General features: G+C 49.8%; 2 protein-coding genes across 2 annotated transcripts; both read left to right on the top strand.

The window, feature by feature from the left end:
• Window positions 1-71: 71 nt before the first annotated feature.
• qng1 (Q-nucleotide N-glycosylase 1) lies at window positions 72-5,676 on the top strand. Its single transcript, XM_084439392.1, has 5 exons — window positions 72-100; window positions 2,980-3,321; window positions 4,093-4,349; window positions 5,079-5,274; window positions 5,437-5,676. Exons 2-5 carry the CDS (start codon window positions 2,985-2,987, stop codon window positions 5,664-5,666), a joined length of 1,020 nt encoding a protein of 339 aa, XP_084295518.1. The 5' UTR covers window positions 72-100; window positions 2,980-2,984; the 3' UTR covers window positions 5,667-5,676.
• A 7,633-nt stretch (window positions 5,677-13,309) lies between these two features.
• On the top strand, window positions 13,310-22,528 carry LOC311310231 (kinesin-like protein KIF27; the record flags this gene model as incomplete). Its single annotated transcript, XM_084439654.1, has 14 exons — window positions 13,310-13,610; window positions 13,967-14,167; window positions 15,243-16,198; window positions 16,426-16,569; window positions 16,902-17,012; window positions 17,370-17,501; window positions 17,941-17,997; window positions 18,120-18,296; window positions 18,662-18,871; window positions 19,801-19,857; window positions 19,980-20,156; window positions 20,689-20,907; window positions 21,671-21,869; window positions 22,126-22,528. 14 exons carry the CDS (start codon window positions 13,310-13,312, stop codon window positions 22,479-22,481), a joined length of 3,297 nt encoding a protein of 1,098 aa, XP_084295780.1. The 3' UTR covers window positions 22,482-22,528.
• Window positions 22,529-22,739: the final 211 nt, after the last annotated feature.

Raw genomic sequence — 22,739 nt, 5'->3', positions numbered from 1 at the left:
AATTTAATTGGTTGATATTTATGACGTTCCCAAAAGAGACGGTCTCATTGGTTATGAAGGCCAGCCCGGATATTCTCTGTCACTTGCCGCGACCGATAAAGTAAGTAGGCCCCTGCAGCAGTAGATGTATACGGTCTAAAATCGCACATTTATAAGGGCAGCATTGAACGATGTAGGCCTACACACTGCTTCTATTCGAACCGCTTATTAAATAACTTCTGCTGTACGGTTAAATTGACGTCCAAGGTAGCACGCTCACCCACGTCGAAAGGCTTCCTCATCAGACGCTCACTTTGTTTAAAAGTGCCACTAAACGTAGGACAGGGATACACACGGACCGTGCAAGACAAAGTACAGAATGAAACAGGAAACTCATTTTCACATTCTCCTAGCTACATCTCCGTGGCTAACCTCTCCGCTCCCAGTATTTCAACTCTGAGAAGTTGGAGGAGTTACCAGTGTTAACAAGTGAATCGTGAATCCTCGTAAACCCTCGTGGAGTGAGGTAGTCCGACGTCGTGGTAGCAAGTAGCCGGTGAAACTCACCCCCCTAGTAGGCTACGCTATAAAGGATGTGCTATTAGGCTGCATTCACGCTGTCAGCCTTATATTAGTGCTCAGTTCGGATTTATTGCGCAGATCAGATTTTTTGTTTGCCGTTCACACTGAGGTCGCATTGCTACAACATGTAACATGTATCTGATTTAGGACCACATATGGAAGTGGCGCATATCTGATTTTAACATCAGATGTGATTTGTGCTGTTCATTAACCTGACACGCCAGATATGGTTTGCTTTGCAACAACATGAGCTCACGACATCAGGATGGTCTCACGAGGCTAACTGTTCACACTGTCATGAAAAAAACAAACCTGAGTCACATATGAGCAAAAAAATCTGATTTGGGCCTATTTTTGATGGCATTGTGAACGAGGTGCCAATAGGGATATATCTTGGCAATGTTGTTAGCACATTTGACTTACGGGTGCAACGTTGCAGGTTCACGTCCCACCCTGGGCAACCCCTGAACATGGACCAGTCACGGTCCGAAATCCTAAACCGTTGAGTAGCGCCTCTAGGGTCAGGCCCCTCTAGGGTCAGGCCCCTCTAGGGTCAGGCCCCTCTAGGGTCAGGCCCCTCTAGGGTCAGGCCCCTCTAGGGTCAGGCCCCTCTAGGGTCAGGCCCCTCTAGGGTCAGGCCCCTCTAGGGTCAGGCCCCTCTAGGGTCAGGCCCCTCTAGGGTCAGGCCCCTCTAGGGTCAGGCCCCTCTAGGGTCAGGCCCTAGCCTGCCCACATCGTTGTATTTAGAAGGCACGCCTGACCCTAAATGAGCACTTCGTTTTCTGATGTGATCCATAATAAGAGGCACTCTGAACACAAATTTTGAGAGTACAGCCATCCTATTATTCACACTTTATTTCAAACCCATTTTCACTCTGCTATGGTGCGTCATTCTTGCTGTTTAATGAGAAAACCTGATTCATTCTGAATCCATGGCTACCATGACTACACAGTGGGGAACTCGTGTCACACCAGCCACAGATTCATGAATCTTTTTTTTTTTCTTCCGGAAATGTCCACGACCATATCCACTGTAAGAGCGTTGAGCTCCAAGTTGTTTTGGCCACACCAGGACAGCAGCTGGTTGATCTCCCTCCTGTGGGCGGACTCATCCCCCTTAGACGATGAGGGTGGTGTCGTCCGCAAACTTCAGTAGCTTGACGGACTGGTGGCTGGAGGGAGAAGAGTACACTAGGGGGGAACGGACGCAGCCCTGGCGGGAGATGTTTTTGCCCAGCTTCACCTGCTGTTTCCTGTCAGACAGGAAGTCGGCGATCCACTTCCAGGTAGAGTCAGGCACACGCAGCTGGGAGAACACATACTCCAAACGTGGGTGGGAGGATGGCGTTGTAAGCAGAGCTGAGATCCACAAACAGGATCCTGGCGTAGGCGCCTGCTGCATTGTTTTTAAAATCTGCAGTAGAACTCTTTCAGGTCATTTGCAAGGCGTGGGTCGTCAGTGGACTGGGGGGATTTTGGTTTGGTCCGAGTCCCTTCAAGACAGAGGATCTATCGTGCAGTGGGCCAGGATTTGGTAGCTGGTGCTGAAAGGAAAGTCTCTCCCTGCAGCCCCCTCTGGCTGCTACCATGCCTGGAGGGACACCCAGGGAGAGAGACAGCAGTCAGGAGTCTGAAGCCCAGGGAGAGAGACAATAGACCAGCCATGAGTCTGTCTGACACCCAGGGAGAGAGACAGCAGTCAGGAGTCTGACACCCAGGGAGAGAGACAATAGACCAGCCACGAGTCTGTCTGACACCCAGGGAGAGAGACAGGGGACAGCCTGCTGTCACTGCATGACTCGCTTCTTACCTTCTGCAAACTTCTTCTTCTTACCTTCTCTCTTCTTGTCCTTCACTCTCCTCTATCCTCCTCTCCTTTCTTCACCCTCCATCCCTCTATCCTCTCTTCTCTTCATCCCTCCATCCCTCTATCCTCTCCTCTTCACCCTCCATCCCTCTATCCTTTCCTTTTCACCCTCCATCCCTCTATCCTCTCCTCTTCACCCTCCATCCCTCTATCCTCTCTTCACCCTCCATCCTTCTATCCTCTCCTCTTCACCCTCCATCCCTCTATCCTCTCCTCTCTTCACCCTCCATCCCTCTATCCTCTCCTCTCTTCACCCTCCATCCCTCTATCCTCTCTTCACCCTCCATCCCTCTATCCTCTCTTCACCCTCCATCCCTCTATCCTCTCCTCTTCACCCTCCATCCCTCTGTCCTCTCCTCTCTTCACCCTCCATCCCTCTATCCTCTCTTCACCCTCCATCCCTCTATCTTCTCCTCTTCACCCTCCATCCCTCTATCCTCTCCTTTTCACAAAGAAAGAGAAAAAAAAAAAAAGACAGAGGATCTATTTACTCCTGAGAATTGGTGTTGGTGTAGTTTCTCAGAGAAGCGTCGTGGTCCTTGTGTTCACAGCGGCGATGGAGGTCCCGCTGCCCCCCAGAGAGAGCGGTCAGTTCGTGGCGGAGCGTAGCAGCGATGTGTCGGTGGAGGAGGAGGGGGTGAGGCGGGTGGCGGAGATGCTCTACGACCTGAGGGACAGCGAGGAGCTGACCGCCAGCGGCTGGAAGAAGGCCAACCCCCTGGCCCCGGCCCCCACCTCTGACCAGGCCCTCAACTGGGTGTTCGTGGTGGACACCATGAACTTCTCCTTCTGGCCCGACCAGGACGAGCAGCAGTGTGAAGTCACCCACAGAGGGACCACCTACCGGGGGTACATGACCCTGTGTGCTGCCATCACCAGAGCCATGGAGGAGGGTGAGAGACTGCTCACTGTGGGACTGCGTGTCCTAATTCACACTTCGCATAACAGCCCCTCTGTCTGGCCTGTCTCTGCCGCCTGTGCGCTCCATCTGCTGGCTTTCCTACTGTAAATGACCCTGTGTGCTGCTGTCATTATCAGAGATGTAGAGGAGGGTGCTGGGCCACAGACTGTCTGCTTGTCCCACTCTAAATAGAATTTACACTCGTCGAAAATTTGCTATTTGGTGTGGTGAAGCACCTGTAACTTCAACATCTGTTCCTTCCTTCCTTCCTTCCTTCCTTCCTTCCTTCCTTCCTTCCTTCCTTCCTTCCTTCCTTCCTTCCTTCCTTCCTTCCTTCCTTCCTTCCTTCCTTCCTTCCTTCCTTCCTTCCTTCCTTCCTTCCACTTAAACTAACTGATGAGCCAGTAGCCTGATCCCCTCAATAGCAGCATTTGAGAGTAAATGGTAATAGGAAATGGACTGCACTTATATAGCGCTTTTATCCAAAGTGCTTTTATCCAAAGCTTTTATCCACAATAGCCTGTCATTCACCCAATTCACACACCAATGGCGGCAGCTGCCACACAAGGTGCCAGCCTGCTCATTGGAAGCCATTTGGGGTTCAGTGTCTTGCCCAAGGACACTCCGACATGTAGACAGGAGGAGCCGGGATTCGAACCGCCGACCCCGCGGTCATTGGACGACCCGCTCTACCTCCTGAGCCACGGCCTCCGAGCCACAACTACCTGTTTCTCTCGCTTCTCCCCCCCTCCTCTCTGTCTAGGTGTCCCCATCACCGAGCCCTCCTTCTTCTCCCAGATCAGTGAGGAGGAGTTGGGGCGTGTCCTGCGGTCAGACAACGCCACCCCCATGCCCATGCTGCGAGAGCGCCACCAGGTGCTCACCGAGGGCGGCCGCGTGCTCCTGGAACACGGCGGAAGCTTCCGCAGTTTCATCAGCCAGGCGGGCAGCGACGCTCGCAAGATGGTGGAGCTCACCGTGGACAAGCTGCCGTCGTACAGAGACGAGGCCACCTACGAGGTCGTACTAAACTGTTAGACATTGAATAAGTCCATGGACATGGTCAACACACCTACGCTGAGGGTAAACCTGACCGAGATGGAGTCAGAGTGGTGTCAGAGTGCCCTCTCCTGGCCAGAATCGGAAGCAGTTCCTCACCTCAGCTCTCCTCAGGCAGAATAGCCACTCAACCTTGGACATTGTTGACATAGGACCTTTTCAACATTAACAAACTTAATTCTAATCAACAACATCACTTGCTTTTAGGGGTAGCGTTTAAAAAATTACAATACCAGAACTCTTGAAGTGATACCGATTCCAATAGAGTACTTGATTGACCTTTTTTTCCTCTACTTCATTCCATACCCAGCATGTGAACTGATTCACATAAAGCAGGGAAGATGCAAGCCAAACTAGCTAGCTAGCGGTAGGCTCTCAACACCACAGGTTTTGGCTACAGCACTGAAAACAGCTAACGTTTTCCATGGGGGGGGAGTGCCTCATGGTGTTCGAAGTCAGGTCATCATTTGCAGGCATTGTTTGACTGGAGACATTTCTCTACTACTTGGTACTGGGCTATTTTGCTCGATACCTTAAAGGTATTGAATACCGATACCCAGCCCTACTTGTTTTACATCGTTTTAATTTGTACTCCCAGCCTTGGGGAGTTTCACTTTTACCAAGGGCTGGAACTAGTTGTGAAGAGCCAGGCTATGATTAAAACGCAGTCTGACCTGTCTGTCTTCTCAGGGCCAGAGAGTATCCTTCTACAAGCGAGCCCAGATCCTGGTGGCCGACTTCTGGGGCATCATGGAGGCGCGAGGTGAGGGAAAGATCCCCAACCTGGATCACCTGACCATGTTCGCAGACTACAGAGTCCCTCAGGCCCTCGTCCACCTGGGGGCGCTACGCTACTCTGACGCACTGATGGAGACGCTGAAGAAAGGTGAGGCTGTGTGTTTGTGTGTGTGCTACCCGAGCTAGCTTCGGTGTAGCTATTTAAAACAGTGTTTTCAACGCGGGACGCCCACTCCTGGGCAATAAAAACACACGAAGAAACCCACCGGTGCGACTCGCTGTATGTAAATCTACGCCCTCTCGTTCCCAGGCGAGCTGCTGGCCTCGGGGGAGAGGAGGGAGGTGGAGATCCGCGGCTGCTCCATCTGGTGCGTGGAGAGGATCAGGGCCCGGCTCTGCAGCCTGGTGGAGCAGAGAGACGGGCGCAGCTGCGACATCAACTCCGCCGTTATAGACTTCTACCTGTGGCCGTACGCCAAACAGCACCACCAAGAGATGGCTCACGTCCCCATACACCACACTCGCTGTGTGTACTATTGATTAAACTGAGAAACCGATGGAAATGTGTCTGTTATGTGTGTGAAACCTTTTTGGTAGGAAAATATGTTGCTGTTCTTTAAGGGGGGTAGGCATTGTTGTTGTTTTTTTGGGGGGGAGGGGTTGTTACCCACATCTGTTTTCTAACATGTCCTGAATGTTTGTAGCAGAGCAGCTTCACGTGCAACTTAGGAAGCCCAAATACAGTATCATTCTCAGACCTCAGAGAATGCCTCTTTGGGCTAATGGCACTGTAGCCTACATAGGATCTGTGGTTAAGTCCCAGTTGCTACTTTACATGTGCCTGGACAGTCGGTGGTCCCAGCTGGAGGGGGTGAGGCAGGGCTGGGAGGAGCAGAGAACACGGACATGCTCAGTTTGGCCTCTCAGACCTATCTGAATGCGTCTTACAGCCGTACAGTCTAGTGAACATTTCAACCATATACAAATAGGCCTACCGTTTTTATGTTAAAACAAGAATGCCAATAGAAGTTTGAGTAATGAGTTTGTAAGTATTCCATGGTCCAGAGAGTTACAGTAGCCTATCAGAAGTCACATTTCTGCCCACAGTAACGAACCCTGTTGCCTTGTTCAAGCTTTGCCTGAAATACATGAACTGAACGACGGTGCAACAATTTCACTCAAAACACCCACCTCAGATGTCAGTTATGAAATAATTTTCAATCTCTCACCAAAACACACAGCACAGCAACTAAATTAATTACCACAGAAAAAAAACATTTAAATGCCGAATTTGATTTCATTTCAAGAGTTCAAGAGACATGAGTTCAATACTCCTCCTCCTCACAGTCAAGAGTCTGCCCCCACCTCCCCTCTGGCCACAGAGAACTCTCCCTCCTCCATGCCCTCTCCCACGTACCAGTGCTCGAATATGGAATACCAAATGTGCCAATATTAAATAAATAAATATCCCTTCATTATATAAATAATCATATGTATAAATACAGGAATATAAATAAATAAATAGGTAAATTGTAAAATCGCTAAATAATTAAATAAAATACAAACAATTCATATTAAATATTATTTCATAATGTATGTTTTATTTCATATTTCACATTTTATTTTCAAATTGCACTTTTTATTTATTTCATAATGGTACTTTTCCTAAGGACACTTTATTTCATAATGTCACATTTATTTCATGTTGACTCTTTTCATAATGACTGCTTATTTATTTCATGTTGACTCTTTTCATAATGACAGCTTATTTATTTCATGTTGACTCTTTTCATAATGACAGGACATTTCAAATGTCGTCATGGTTACCTATGGTACAGACCAAAGCAACAGCTCACCGAGACGAGTCGACTTCTGGTAAGCAGAGGGGCGTGGTTATGGCAGAAGTTTGTTGGTAAAAAAAAGCACGCCGTTAGAGAGCTAACGTTAGCTAGCTAGGCTAACGTCACTGACGTTTGGGAGGCGAGACTAGCATGGGGTTAAGGGGGTTACAGCCTCTAACGTTAGCTAATTATGATCTAATTTCTAGAATGTACAAATGTTAATAAATGTGTAATTTGCGATCCACCATTGCCAGAAGAAGAAAGGGGTATGGCTGCTGAGAAATCAACCCCAGACTTACTGCGGGAATTAGCCAACCGCTTGGAACAGACAACCTCCGCTGCTGTCCCTAGTACGACGGCCGCTGCAGCTCCAAGCCCGAGAACCCCTGTTCAAGGTACAGTCTAGAAACAAATACTACTACACCATAGCAATATAATGGTTGGTCTAGACCTGTTCATTGAACATTCGTATCATGTACTTTTTTAGAAAGTTAGTCTTGCATAGCCCTGTCTACACTGTGGCAGCATTAGATAGGTCTGGCTTTTGGAGACGAGTTTGACGTGAGGCTGTGCTGTGTGGACCTTGGGCTTGCTAGCTAACACTTTTCAAATGGGATCTTTACATGCCACTATTTAGGCTAATGTATCCATGCATAACTACAGTAGTACTGTACAAATGTTGCACCTTTTCTCCAATACATCATCATAACAACATAAAATCTTTTCCCCCACATTTTGAAGCTGAAGTGGCGAGGCTGTTTGCTCCGTACAATAGAAGGCCCTCTACGCCGCTGTCGTCTATCAGGCCACCAGCTCCAAAGGCTCCACGAATCAGCTACACCCATGTATTCTTTTGTTTAAGTGATCATTTAACAGACAAAATACCCAGCAAAGCTGTTAAAATCCAACTTGGAGCAGCTGGTCTGGGGGAGAAAAGAATCTCATTTCAAGGTAAAACGTTGTTTGTTGTATAGTTGCATGTTTTGATTAGTTTAGTTTAAAAAACGTTTATAATCCCGAATGGTTATTGAACTGAATGTAAGAATGGCTGAATCCCAATTCTTCCCTTAGACTTAACACTAGCCCTACCTCTTGATTTTGACGATGCCATTTAGGGCTAGTGTCATCCTGATTCCTGAGGGTGTCAAATTAACAGTAACACTACCCCTTGACTCTCCATTTCGAATATATATCTTGGCAAACATAACACAGGATGATGTACAAGGAGGGGACAGATACCTAGTGAAAGTACTATTGGTTGCTAGTAAAAAGACAATAACGAGGGCTTGGTATTAGGTGGAACCCCCAACCAAGGTGCAGTGGCTGGGTGTTGTGGAAGAGATTTATGTTAGGGAGAAGTTCACGCATGCATTGAGGATGCAGGAAGGAAAGTTTGAAGGGAGATGGGAAAAATGGATGGATTATAGAAGGAAGTGTGATGATACCACTTATATTGAAATTGTAATATTTGATTAAGAGAAAAAAGCTGCATGGATGGAAGTACCCATAAGCTGTTATTGTAAGTTTTTATGTTTTATTGTATTGTCGTTGTATGGATGGAAAATGCTAATAAAGATTAAAGTAAAGAAGAAAAAGAATATATCTTGGCAATGCACACACCAACAAGCCAGCCGTCACGCGCAGCGCCTGCCTCCAGTCTAGCCCCTACCCTGCTGTGCGCCAGGATGGATGAGTCATGCGTGGAGCCAGGCCACCGTGCCACTACACTTGTGATGAGCATGTCGGCGTCACATATGATTTGGGTATTTATAGTGTGCACATTTTTGCGATTCACATAGACGTATTCATTCACTGATGGTGCCCTTATCAATATGGGTGCAGTCGCCATCGCCGTCACCTCTTTGGAGTTCTATCTCGGCCAGCAGGCCGAGTAGCGCCGAATTCATTTAGGCTCGCATTACGCACAGGAGGACTATCATTTATATGCTTACCAAACAGTAAACAGGTCCACATGATCACATATTAATGACAATCTAATTGGTCAATTATTGCCGTTTGATGGAGTGCCTGCATTAGGTGTGCGCATAGGTTAAGTTTGGGGAACAAATCCATATCGGACCATTAATGAGCCGGTTAGAGGATACGATCTTGCATTGCGATATATGTTTGTGCTGAATTGGGCTATTAGCTTACATGATTGTGCGTTCATAAACTGTCGCTCTTCTTCTCTCCATCAAACAGTGGAGGCTAATTCACCGACGCACCACCTGCGTCGCCAGTTCCCCCTGTGTTCAAAAAGGGTGTAGAAACCCGTGTAAATCGGTACGACAAGTTGAGAGGTGACGATTGATGATGAGAGATGACGAGGCGACTAAATAAATATCCGCCCTTTTGGCTTGATAGGTCGCGCTGTGGAGGGGGAATGGCGTACGCCTGAAATCGCGGAAAAGACCGTGGAAAAGAAGGCGTACCTCAGTGATATATGAGGCCGAAGGCTGAATAATGAATTGCAGAGGATTAGCCAATCAGCAAATAGGTCCAGCCCTATTCGCGTTGATTGACAGATAAGCACGTCATTATGAAAAGTGTCATTATGAAAAGAGTCAACATGAAATAAATAAGCAGTCATTATGAAAAGAGTCAACATGAAATAAATAAATGTGACATTATGAAATAAAGTGTCCTTTGGAAAAGTACCATTATGAAATAAATAAAAAGTGCAATTTGAAAATAAAATGTGAAATATGAAATAAAACATACATTATGAAATAATATTTCATATTAATTGTTTGTATTTTATTTAATTATTTAGCGATTTCACAATTTACCTATTTATTTATTTATATTCCTGTATTTATACATATGATTATTTATATAATGAAGGGATATTTATTTATTTATTTAATATTGGCACATTTGGTATTCCATACTCGAAGGCCCTCTTGGCGTACATCATACAGTATGAAACCTGTGGTCCAGTCGAGTCCAGGGGTGCGTTCAAATTCAGCGAACATAGCGAACGTTAGTCTGGAGAGGTAGTTCGCCAGTAACGGAACGAGGATCGCAATGGACCCAGGCTTACTGGGGATTAGACCTGGTCCAGGTCTTACTGGGGATGTGCTCCCAGATGGGGATTGTTGCGTTTATGCAAACTATTTGGAACGTTCATTAAAAGCCGTTCAAATGTGACCGTTTGGAGAAAACATGTTTGCGACGAACGTTCGCCTCTGTTAGCTGAATTTGAACGCAGCCCAGGCCTCATCGATGGCGGTGGTGTTGCTCAGCATGCACACGGCCCTCTGGACCTGCCCGCTGTAGAGCAGGCAGCACAACATGTAGCCTACTAGCCACGCCTGGGGTCACAAGGGGACAACAAGACAATCATTAGATTGGGTCTGGTAGGTGCCAAGGCTCCTCAGGCTCAACAGAGACGAGATGTAAGGTGGAAGTTTAACAAAAATTGGCTTTGAAAATAAACAAATACCAGTGATAGTTACACCTTAGAGAAAGAGAGGGCCAGCCCACCTGATGATTAAGAACACAGTGGTGATGTCATATCTATCACCCGGAATAAATCTTAGGGCGGAGTGGTAGACAAAGAGTCCAAGGGTTTCAAGGTGGTCACGGAAGCATATCAATAGATAGTTTCACTATAGTCCAATATTGATAGAAAAACAGCTTGAACAATTATTTTCCAACTGAACATAGGAAAGCTAGAACTGTTTATGTTCAGGAAGCCAATAAATGTAGCTATGGTGTGTCTCACGTGTTGACTTTGACGCACACGTAGCACTTAATGCTTAGCCCCCCATCACTGTTTTCAGCTTGTTAATCAATCCTTCGCTTCTAGCCTATCTATAGGCTACTTGTAACAAGAGCTAGAGAGATTGATAGACGTCAGGTGACAGATGAATGTCACCTTTTTCAGAGGCTTTCTCGCCTCCGTAGATAGACTGTGAGTGGCAGTTGAGGATCTCTCTGGGAACATTAACATTAGGCCTAATCTACAGCGATGATGTGGTGGGGGCAGCTGTTATGGCCTGATGTTTGACCCATCTGTGGCTCTACAGGCAGAAATGATGGCCACAGGAAAGGTCATCTCCAAGGCAAAGGCTCAATGAGTTTCAGCACTATTATTACCTACATAAATAGCCTCTCTCAATATTAGAATTCATCAAACTATAATATTAACCTGACAGTTGATATAGTGTGTAAATAATTATAGGCTGTATATTGCTGAATGCATACATAAGGCGTGGTAGCCTACAGTATACTTTTATTTTATATATTCTTATATAATAGAAATTTAGCTTATGAGCTTCTTTTCTGTTTCAGATCAGACGACCTGAGCTGGTTGCAAATGAAGCCCATTCAAAGTGGATAAATGCCACATCCTGCTGATCAAGAGGATTTTTTTTTTTATCTTGCTCTCTCTCTCTCTCTCGCGCTCCCCCCTTCACTTTCTACCTCTGCAGAAGTAAATTTCTGTCTACCGGCAGTCTCATTAAAACAAAAGGTTGCACTGATCTCAAGCACTGTGTCCATGGCAGTGAACTTCAATTTGAGTAAAAAAAAAAAAAATCAACCTTTTCAAAAAGCTGGACTGAACGCCAAGAAAACTGAGGTCACCTGTCCTATAACATCCCGGGCCATCAGCCCCTAATGACGGCTGAAGGTACTGCTCTGAAGGAGGTTGAGGACTTCAAATACCTGGGTCTTGGGTCAACTCAACGGAACAGGACGTCAAAGTGAGGAAGGCGCTCACATGGAGAGCTCTAAACGGCATGAGCAACGTGTGGAAATCCAACCTCCCCCGTGAAACTAAACTCTACTTCTTCGACGCCACTGTGGAGGCCGTTCTCCTGTATGTCTGTGAGCGCTGGACCCTGAGCCACTCCCTGCAGAGGTCGCTGGACGGACGCTACACCAGAATGCTACGTGCAGCACTGGACATACAGTAAGTCATAACGCGCACATCAGTATTGAAGATATGTACGGAGAGAGACCAAGGGTGAGTGGGGAGACAGCAGTAAGGAGAATGAGGCTCGCTGGGCACTGTGCAACACTCTAAGGTGCTGCAGTAGGCCTATATGTGAGAAGAGAGCATTAGTAATGGCGGGGGGTGGGGTCTTCATTTGGCCACACGTGACACATAATATTGCAAGGCGACATGGCACACAGCACACAGACGTGCAATTTCGTGCAAATTCTCTGCATTCTTTATTTCTCCCATCCAAGCTGTCCTCCTCCACGGGCAGCCAGGAGCAGTGGGCAGCCATCGCTCATGACGCCTGGGTCGAAGTGCTCAGTCCAAGTCCTGGTCAGGGACTGGACTGAAGAGCATCTGTTTTTCTGCATTTTTAGGGCCCGAGCACTGGCGGTGCGAGGCCCTATTGAAATTCGAAGGATTATTATTATTATTCTCCTTCTTCTCCTTCTTCTCCCTCTTCTCCCCAAACAAATGCCTTTTTGACGGCCTAAACATCGATGAAAACGGATGAAACTTTGCAGATACATCAGTCCCGTTGAAACTTAGATATTTTCACATTGTTTTTTTGGGGGAAGAAACCCTTGTGAACACGGGGAGAACAGAAAGGCCCCGAGACCTTCGTGCTGTGAGGCGACAGTACTAGGTACTACGCCACCATGACGCATGTGAGCGAGTTTGGGGTTCAATGTCTTGCTAAAGGACACTTCGGCACAATGCCGGGAGCGGGAATCAAACCGAGGACCGTGCGATCCCCAGCAAGCCGCTCTACCTCCCTAGCTACGTGTCGCCCCTGACCGTGTTCAGCCCAGTGTCAGGAGCTTAGGACATGGGGAGCAAATCCTGAGCGGATGCACCATCGCTGAGTTACAGAGCAGAAATTACATAAATGAGTTGTTCCCGCTTGAAGTGATGAACCTGTAGGTAGCATTGCCTAACTGTCTTCATACTATTCTCATCATCCTTTCTGTATTTGAACTATCAGCGTAATGTCCGCTAGGGGGCACCGTTGCAGTGACCTGCTTCTCTGCGCCCCTCTTGAACGCCGAGCTCGTGCTCTCCTCAGCTGGCATCGCATCGGTTTCCCAGGCAACTGAATAACAACAAAACGGAGCGATGGCTAGCTAGGCTAATGAGACGAAATATTTGAAAGTTTACAATCTAAAGTTAGCTAAAGACAAGCCCAAACTTTACGAGTTCCGATACAGCTTTCGCTAAAATGGTTTCGAGTTTTCAAAATTGTAAACGACATTTTGTGAAGCAACGAGAGATTAAAAACAAGTCTTCTGGTCAGAAGGTTGACACCTTATACACTCAACATGGCATAATGTCGTATAAGCAAAGCAAGTGAGCGAGTTAAATTCCAAGCTACAGTTTTGAACCTTGCGGTCGCGATGAGTGAAGAGGGTTGTGTGCGGGTCGCGGTTCGGATCAGACCTCTGCTCCCCAAAGAGATCCTCCACAACCACCAGGTGTGTGTACGCGTGGTGCCCGACTCTGCTCAGGTGATGCTGGGCGCCGACCGCACCTTTCTGTTCGACTACGCCTTCGGACCGTCAGCCCAGCAGGCCGAAGTGTACGAGTCCTGCGTTCGGCCCCTACTGACATCTCTGCTTGACGGGTACAATGCTACGGTGTTCGCCTACGGCCAAACGGGCTCTGGGAAGACGTACACCCTCGGCGGGGGGCATGTCGGTGAGTTGTCAGATATGCACAGTTCTGGGTTCACAGTTGTTTTAAGATGCTCCTGTGTGCGTGTGTGTGTAAATGGTAATTGGACTGCACTTATATAGCGCTTTTATCCAAAGCGCTTCACAATGGCCAATGGCAATTTGGGGTTCAGTGTCTTGCCCATCACTTCGACATGTGGACAGGAGGAGCCGGGATTCGAACCGCCGACCTTATGATCATTGGACGACCCGCTCTACCTCCTGAGCCACAGCCGCCTCCTGAGCTACAGAGAGAGAGAGAGAGAGAGAGCGTCTGACTGTGTGTGTGTGTGTCTTGTCTCTGTCGGCGTCATGTTAACGTCTGTGTGTCGTCCTGACCAGCTGTTTTACCGGAGGAGGAGGGCGGGATCGTGAGCCGCGTGGCCCAGGACCTGTTCTCGCTGCTGGGGGAGAGGAGCGAGGAGGAGGCCTCGGTCCGGGTGTCCTACGTGGAGCTGTACATGGAGGAGCTGCGTGACCTGCTGGAGCTGGACACCAACCACAAGGAGCTGCACATTAGAGAGGATGACAGGGGCAACACCGGTACGGTCACACACACGCACGCGCACACACACACACACACACACACACACACTGTACTGGGGACAGAGAGGGAGGGGAGAGAGAGACGGAGGAAGAGGGAGGGAGGAGGGGAGAGAGAGAGGGAGGAGAAGGGAGGGGGGGGGGGGGGAGAAGAGAGAGGGAGGGGGAGGGAGCAGGAGGGGGAGGGAGAAGGAGGGGGAGGGAGCAGGAGAGAGAGGGAGGAGAGAGAGGGAGGGGGAGAGAGGGTGGAGGAGAGAGAGCACATACAGGTATTAACCTATCCCTTTTCCCCTTGTGTGTGTGTGTGTGTGTGTGTGTGTGTGTGTGTGTGTGTGTGTGTGTGTGTCCGTGCTTGAGTCAGATGCCTTGGTGTCAAGAGCTTTTAGTTATTCCGCCCCTTCGTTATGGAACAGCTTCCAATACGACCTGAAGCTGTCTCAGTTAATACCCATCAGCTCCTTTATAACCCACATCTCTGAGCTGCTCTCATCTCCATGTACGTGTTTCTAGGTGGTTCACTGTATTTGAAGGTGTCTAGGTTTTCTCTGCTCAATATATATTTTTACTTACTGTATTTTTAACCCATGTCCTTTCACTTTCTACTTGTGATGTATTTGTATAATGTATTTGTATAATGTTTTATCTGTATGAAACTTTGCTGCTTTTCTTGACCAGGGCTCACCTGTAAAAGAGATGTAAATCTCAGTGTGACTTTTCCCTGGTTAAATAAAGGTTAAATAAAAATAAATTAAAAATAAAAATGTAACATCTGTGCTCTGAGCCTGCCTAGTCTTGGGCCGTGTCCGAAATGCATACTACCTGCTATATAGTAGGCGAGATGTATTTTCTCGCATACTATACGCGTTTTGTGGAACAGTAGGTACTATATAGTATGTAGTATGCCTACTATATAGTGCCTACTATATAGCAAGTAGCAGGTAGTATGCACGGCCTTGGTATCTGCACCTACCTCCAATAATCCGAGTGTCTGAGCCTTATAGTGATGGTGGGGGCCAGGGAGAGGCTATGGTTGTGTAACGATGGTAGTGTGTGTGTGTGTGTGTGTGTGTTCCAGTGGTGGTGGGCGCCAGCGAGACGGCGGTGACCTCAGCGGAGGAGCTGCTGAGCGTCCTGGCGGCGGGCGACGCCCTGCGCCACACGGGCTCCACCCAGATGAACGAGCGCTCCAGCCGCTCTCACGCCATCCTCACGCTGCAGCTCGCCCAGCGTCGCCGCCCTCACCACGGCCCCGCCCGCTGCTCCAAACTCCACCTGGTGGACTTGGCGGGCTCGGAGCGGGCGAGCCGCACGGGGAACACCGGTCAGCGCCTCAAGGAGTCCGTCAACATCAACGCCGGCCTCCTGGCGCTCGGCAACGTTATCCGCGCCCTAACAGCGCCGTCGTCCTCCTGCGCCGGCCGCAGCGGCCACGTCCCGTACCGCGACGCCAAGATCACGCGCCTCCTCCGGGACTCGCTGGGGGGCTCCGCCCACACCCTCATGGTAGCGTGCGTGAGCCCCGCCCACCCCTGCGTGGCGGAGACGCTGAGCGCGCTGCAGTTTGCCTCGCGGGCACGTCGCGTGCGCAACCGGCCGGGGCCGTGTCCTGGCGCCGGTGGGCCGTGTCCGGGCTGGGACCCCAGGGAGGCTCGCATCGAGGAGCTGGAGCACGAGGTGCGGGCGCTCCGCGAGGCACTGAAGGGGAGGGGCGGGGCCGACAGCGCTGGACGCAGCGATCGGTACGAGCCCGAGCCGGACAGGGAGGCCAAGCGGGAAGAGGAGGAGGTGGAGGAGGAGGAGGAGCCACGGTCTCACGGCCAGGCGCGGGATGCCGCTCTCCTATTGGAGGAGCTGCAGAGCCTCCCCCCGGGGGTGGACGCGCGTGGGCGCCTGCAGGACTGGCTGGAGAGACAGGCGGAGCTCGGCCTGTCGGACCCCCTCCAGGACCCCGGACCCCCTGCTGGGACGGGGAGCGAGGAGACCCGCGACGTCACCGTCCAGCAGCTCAGACGGGAGCTGAAGAGGTGTCAGGTACTGGGGGGTCACGAGGGGGGGTGGGGGGTCACGGAGATAAAGACTGTCTGATATTCAGGAATACTGGACCATATTCTATACTATAGCTTATTGGTATGCATTACTCTCTCTCTCTCTCTCTCTCTCTCTCTCTCTCTCTCTCTCTCTCTGTCTCTCTCTCTGTCTCTCTCTCTCTGTCTCTCTCTCTCTCTCCCTCTCACTCTCTCTGTCCCTCCCTCGTTCAGGAGGCCCTAGCCGTGGACGAGGATGTGTTGGAGCAGAAGGAGGCAGAGCTGAGGGAGGTGAGGAGGGAGGTGAAGAGCCTCCTCCTGGAGAGACGGACACAGCTGCAGGCCCTGCAGGAGGAGAGGGAGCACAGACGCATACAGGTACCAGGGACAGAGAGGGAGGAGAGAGAGAGAGGGAGGAGGAGGGAGGAGGAGGGAGTGAGGAGGGGAGAGAGGGAGGAGAGAGAGAGGGAGGAGGAGGGGGGGGGGGAAGAGAGAGGGAGGAGGAGAGAGGGAGGGGTAAAGAGAAGGAGGGGGAGGGAGGAGGAGAGAGAGGGAGGAGAGAGAGGGAGGGGGAGAGAGGGTGGAGGAGAAGAGAGCACATACAGGTGATTAACCTATCCCTTGTCCCCTTAATTTGAAAGGGTCTGATTTTCATGAAAATATTGTGCTTGTGTGTGTGTGCGCATGCGTGTGTGTGTGCGAGCGTGCAGAGCGACCGGCTGGTGGAGCAGCAGCTGCAGATCGATCGTCTCCGCGCCGACCTCCTGGCCTCCATGGCGGCGTCCTCGGGGGCGCCCGAGGCGCCCACACACACACACACACACGCACACACACACACACACACACACACACATACACACACACACCCATACACACACACACACACACACACACACACACACACAAATCCATACACACACACACACACACACACACACACACACACACACACACACACACACACACACACAGTACCAGTTTTGTCCAGCTCTCTTTGATCAGCTCCTCCTTTAAGCATATGTTGATGGACAGCTCCTGGATCCTCATCATTTCTCTACTTGCTGTGTGTGTGTGTGTGTGTGTGTGTGTGTGTGTGTGTGTGTGTGTGTGTGTGTGTGTGTGTGTGTGTGTGTGTGTGCGCGTGTGTGTGACAGGGCCCGGGTCATGGGCGGGGTCAGGGCGCGCTGGCTCGCCTCTCCCAGCAGGTGCAGCTCAGCCGGGCGGAGCTACAGCGCAGTGTGGAGCACCTGAGGCTGCAGATGCAAGACCTGCAGACTGACCACCACAACACAGGCCTGACCAGCAGCAGGGTCAGTCCACTCTCACACAGATTCAACAGGACTTAATATCATAGGGCGTTCAGATAACACAACACTCCTAAAGAAACGTATAAAAATGCCATTCATAGAATCAGAATTCATTTATAGTCTTGTGGTTTTACAACATACTAGGGATTTGTTTCGGTCAGCGGTGCATACATGAGACATGGAGACAACATTGGACAGGGTGCAGAGGGACGAGACGGGACAGTGCAAAGACAGGACAGTGCAAAGAGCAGTTCAAAATACGAGTGCAAAAATAAAAACAATATACGAGCACTATTGTGCACAATTGTGGGTCGCACCTACAGAATGTTGGCATTCATATCATTATCATGAATGTGTACAGGGCTTAATAAGTATGGGTTGACCTCTCATATGTTCAGAATGTACAGTACTTCAGTCTTATCAAGCTGTATCTGTGCTGCAGGAGCCGTGGACCGAAGACCCGTCCGTCTGCCAAAATGGCCACTCTGACGACTCCAAGGTAGAAGAAACCTTTCAGATCTCACAGGAAAGAGTTCATCCTCGTCAAACTAGAAACGACAGATCTTCGGAGATCTTCAAGAGATCTTCATCCCTCGGCTCGTTCTCACTCTTTTCTGACAGACGCTGACGGACAGGAGGGTGTGGCTAGAGCAGGAGGAGGATTTGTTGCTGCAGAGGAGGTGGGGCCTGCAGGAGCTGGAGGAGGAGCTAAGGCGGTGGGAGGAGGTGCTGCTGCATCGAGAGGCGTGTCTACAGGAGAGGAACCAGCTGGAGCTGAAGAGGCTCCGCTCCAGTCAGGTAGGAATTGGTGTGTGTGTGTGTGTGTGTGTGTGTATGTGTGTGTGTGTGTGTGTGTGCGTGCGTGTGTGTGTGTGAAGACTTTGTTATCATCTACAGTGCCAAATGCATAGGATGTGACTCTAAACTGGTACTGTTAGTGATTTTTGCTTGCGTATGTATGTACATGTGCGTGTGCATGGTTCATGTCTGTGTGTGTGTGTTTTGTCTGTGTGTGGTACATATGTGTGTGTGTATCTGTGTGTGTGTGTGTGTGTGTGTGTGTGTGTGTGTGTGTGTGCGCGTATGTGTGTTCTGTCTGTGTGTGGTACATATGTGTGTGTGTGTGTGTGTGTGTCTGTGTGCGTGCGTGTGTGTGTGTCCAGACTCTGAGCCAGGACCTCCTGAGGGTGTCGGCTCAGCTGGGAGCGGTGGAGGCGGAGCTGGGAGCGGTGGAGGCGGAGCTGGCCGGCGCCTGGGCGTGGCCGGCCGGGGGCGTGGCCCTGGAGGAGCTGCAGGAGGAGAGAGACGGCCTGAGACGGAGGAAAGACGACCTGGAAAGCCAGCTCAGGGACGGCAGACTGCTCACCGTACAGGTCACAGACGACCTTTAACCTCTGTGGTCACCACAGGACCTCCCATAGGCCTATATCACGAGCCGGTGCCGCCATATTGGTCTGACGTAACGAGGTGGTAGAATGAGGATGTCGCCCTTGACTACAATGTAAAACTGTATAATAACCCCATTAAAAAAACACTTCAAGAGCCGAAATAGTGAAAATATCAGACAGAATACACTATCGGACTTACAAACTCATCATTGCCAGACTCATATATGGTACACGGAAGATACATGGAAGTGAATGAGCTGATGGCTCACTACGGCTCATTCACTTCCATGTATTTCCAAACGCGAAAACCACAGTAGTGAAAAACAATCGGAGTTGACTATTTCGGTTCTTGAAGTAGTATTTATGTAGCGTTTTTTCCCCCCATTGGAGTCAGTGGCGACTTCCGCATTCTACCACCTCGTTACGTAAGACCAATATGACTGACCACCACAACACAGACCTGACCAGCAGCAGGGTCAGTCCACTCTCACACAGATTCAACAGGACTTAATATCATAGGGCGTTCAGATAACACAACACTCCTAAAGAAACGTATAAAAATGCCATTCATAGAATCAGAATTCATTTATAGTCTTGTGGTTTTACAACATACTAGGGATTTGTTTCGGTCAGCGGTGCATACATGAGACATGGAGACAACATTGGACAGGGTGCAGAGGGACGAGACAGGACAGTGCAAAGACAGGACAGTGCAAAGAGCAGTTCAAAATACGAGTGCAAAAATAAAAACAATATACGAGCACTATTGTGCACAATTGTGGGTCGCACCTACAGAATGTTGGCATTCATATCATTATCATGAATGTGTACAGGGCTTAATAAGTATGGGTTGACCTCTCATATGTTCAGAATGTACAGTACTTCAGTCTTATCAAGCTGTATCTGTGCTGCAGGAGCCGTGGACCGAAGACCCGTCCGTCTGCCAAAATGGCCACTCTGACGACTCCAAGGTAGAAGAAACCTTTCAGATCTCACAGGAAAGAGTTCATCCTCGTCAAACTAGAAACGACAGATCTTCGGAGATCTTCAAGAGATCTTCATCCCTCGGCTCGTTCTCACTCTTTTCTGACAGACGCTGACGGACAGGAGGGTGTGGCTAGAGCAGGAGGAGGAGTTGGCGCTGCAGAGGAGGTGGGGCCTGCAGGAGCTGGAGGAGGAGCTAAGGTGGAGGGAGGAGGTGCTGCTGCATCGAGAGGCGTGTCTACAGGCGAGGAACCAGCTGGAGCTGAAGAGGCTCCGCTCCAGTCAGGTAGGAATTGGTGTGTGTGTGTGTGTGTGTGTGTGTGTGTGTGTGCGTGTGTGCGTGCGTGCGTGTGTGCCCCTGTATAATAACCCCATTAAAAAAACACTTCAAGAGCCGAAATAGTGAAAATAACAGACAGAATACACTATCGGACTTACAAACTCATCATTGCCAGACTCATATATGGTACACGGAAGATACATGGAAGTGAATGAGCTGATGGCTCACTACGGCTCATTCACTTCCATGTATTTCCAAACGCGAAAACCACAGTAGTGAAAAACAATCGGAGTTGACTATTTCGGTTCTTGAAGTAGTATTTATGTAGCGTTTTTTCCCCCCATTGGAGTCAGTGGCGACTTCCGCATTCTACCACCTCGTTACGTAAGACCAATATGGCGGAGCCGACTTATTGTTGGCCAATAGGACAGAAGATGCTGCTCGGTAGAAACCGTCGTTCTATGTGTTATGCAAGTGTGGATCTTGGAGGTGGGGACTGATGTGATGTGTGTGTGTGTGTGTGTGTGTGTGTGTGCAGGAGGAGCACGCCCTGCTGCAGTTGGAGGAGGCTGTGGAGGCCCTGGATGCTGCCGTAGAGTTTAAGAACCGTTCCATCCAGGAGAGACAGAGGCTTCTGGGAGGCCCCGCCCACACCCACATCGACCCGGCTAACCCCGCCCACAGCGATGTCATGAGGAAGCTGAGGGAACTGTCCCTCCCAGAGGCATCGGCGCTGCTGGTCAAATACTTCAATAAGGTCAGAAACACACAAGCTCTGTCCCTTTCTCACACACACACACACACACACACACACACACACACACACACAGGCTCGCTCTCTCTCTCTCACACACACAGGCTGTCTCTCTCTCACACACACACACACGCTCCTACGCTCACTCTCGCTCGCACACGCGGACACTGGAAGTGAGAGACCACCGCCGTCCGCCACCCCCCCCTCTCCCCCTGGTGTGGATCGGTTCTGGTCAAAATTATAAATCTGATGCCCAAATTACCTAAATATTTAGTTTTATAGGCGTCTCAAAATTCTTGGAGAAAATGATCAGAAAATGCAGAGTTGTGAAACACTTCACCAGAAACTAAGTCTTCAGTGTCACACCATTTTGAAGAAAACCCAAAGTCCAAAAATAGTTTGTGTGAAGCGGTTTATTGATCCCACACATGCAAGCAGTTCAATAGACCGGAAAGTTCTGAGCTCCAACGTTTTAGACAAAGCTTTTATATCCCAAGTAAAATTTAATATTTCATTAATATATCCCTGTATATCTCAATATCCCGTCCAATACGAAATCTGTTACATCAATATCCTGCTGAGATAGAACATTTTATGCTGACATCGTTTTGATTATTCCATCTCTCCCTCGTCTTACAAATTGTTTGTTGGGCTCATACAGCGCTCATACAGCGTATTACATAACTTTCCAGTGTGTTACAGGTCTATAACTCCATCTATACACTGTTCTAAAAACCCCTCCCACCCCCCCCACCCCCCCGTCCAGGTGGTGTGTCTGCGTGAGCGCGAGCGGGGGCTGCGTCTGCGCTGCCAGGAGCTCCGGCTGCACGCCGAGGACCAGGGGGCGGCGGTGAGGGAGATGGAGGCCGTCCTGCGGCGCCTCACGCTGGACACGGACCGCAGGCTCACCCAGCAGCACAGAGAGCACCAGCACAGCATCCAGCTGCTCCTGCAGCAGCTCCAGGGTGAGAGAGAGAGAGAGGGAGAGAGAGAGAGAGATAGATAGAAAGATAGATAGATAGATAGATAGATAGATAGATAGATAGATAGATAGATAGATAGATAGATAGATAGATAGTGTGTGCGGTGTTCCTCTATTCTGTTCTGTCCTTACCGTTTGTCTCTATTACAGTATACTCATGGTTCCTGCTTTCTGTGTGTGTGTGTGTGTGTGTGTATGTGTGTGCGTGCGTGTGTGTACGTGTGTGTGCGTGTGTGTAGTGGTTGGTGGAGGAGGCCCAGGGGTAGCTGACCAGGCAGTACAGGCCAGACTGCAGCAGCTGGAGAGAGACCTGTTCTTCTACAAGAGCACCAGCCGCGAGCTGAAGAGGAAACTCCGGGAGCTGGCGCCGGACTCCCAGACTCCCCCTCCCTCCTCCCACGCCCGCCCCCCCGCGCACGGCAGGAAGGAGGGCGACCGGGACGGGTTGGGGCAGGCGGAGCTGACCCCGGTCCGTCTGTCCCGGAGAGAGCTGAGGCAGATCGCGCCCGCCGACCGCCCCAGGGGGCGCTCCAACCTCACGAGTAGCTGGGACTCCTCCTTCCAGGAGGACTCCATCGAAGTGCCTCGAAACTGACTGACGACGAGCTGCTATCACTGTTATAACATGTTTAAATATAAGGAAAGGCCTTTATGAGACTGACTGACTGACTGACTGACTACTGACTGACTGACTGACTGACTGACTGGTCACAAGGAAGCAATAAAATGTATACGTATACATCTTGAGTAGTGTGTGTACTGCCTTTTCTGAGAGTGGTTGAGAATTTCCCCTCTACAGGTAACTGTGTCTGTCCTGGCCCTAGCAGGATCTTCCTTGTTTTCTCTAGCCTGC

This window comes from Borostomias antarcticus (genome assembly GCF_949987555.1).
Source record: "Borostomias antarcticus genome assembly, chromosome: 6".
NCBI classification, from domain to species: domain Eukaryota; kingdom Metazoa; phylum Chordata; class Actinopteri; order Stomiiformes; family Stomiidae; genus Borostomias; species Borostomias antarcticus.
This window is presented reverse-complemented; position numbering and strand designations above follow the sequence as displayed.

Bases quoted from the DNA above. Each gene is read 5' to 3' on its own strand.
- qng1 (XM_084439392.1), top strand. From the start codon at position 2,985: ATGGAGGTCCCGCTGCCCCCCAGAGAGAGCGGTCAGTTCGTGGCGGAG. The intron at 4,350-5,078 runs GTCGTACTAAAC...CTGTCTTCTCAG, and splicing joins GAGACGAGGCCACCTACGAG to GGCCAGAGAGTATCCTTCTA. The intron at 5,275-5,436 runs GTGAGGCTGTGT...TCTCGTTCCCAG, and splicing joins GATGGAGACGCTGAAGAAAG to GCGAGCTGCTGGCCTCGGGG.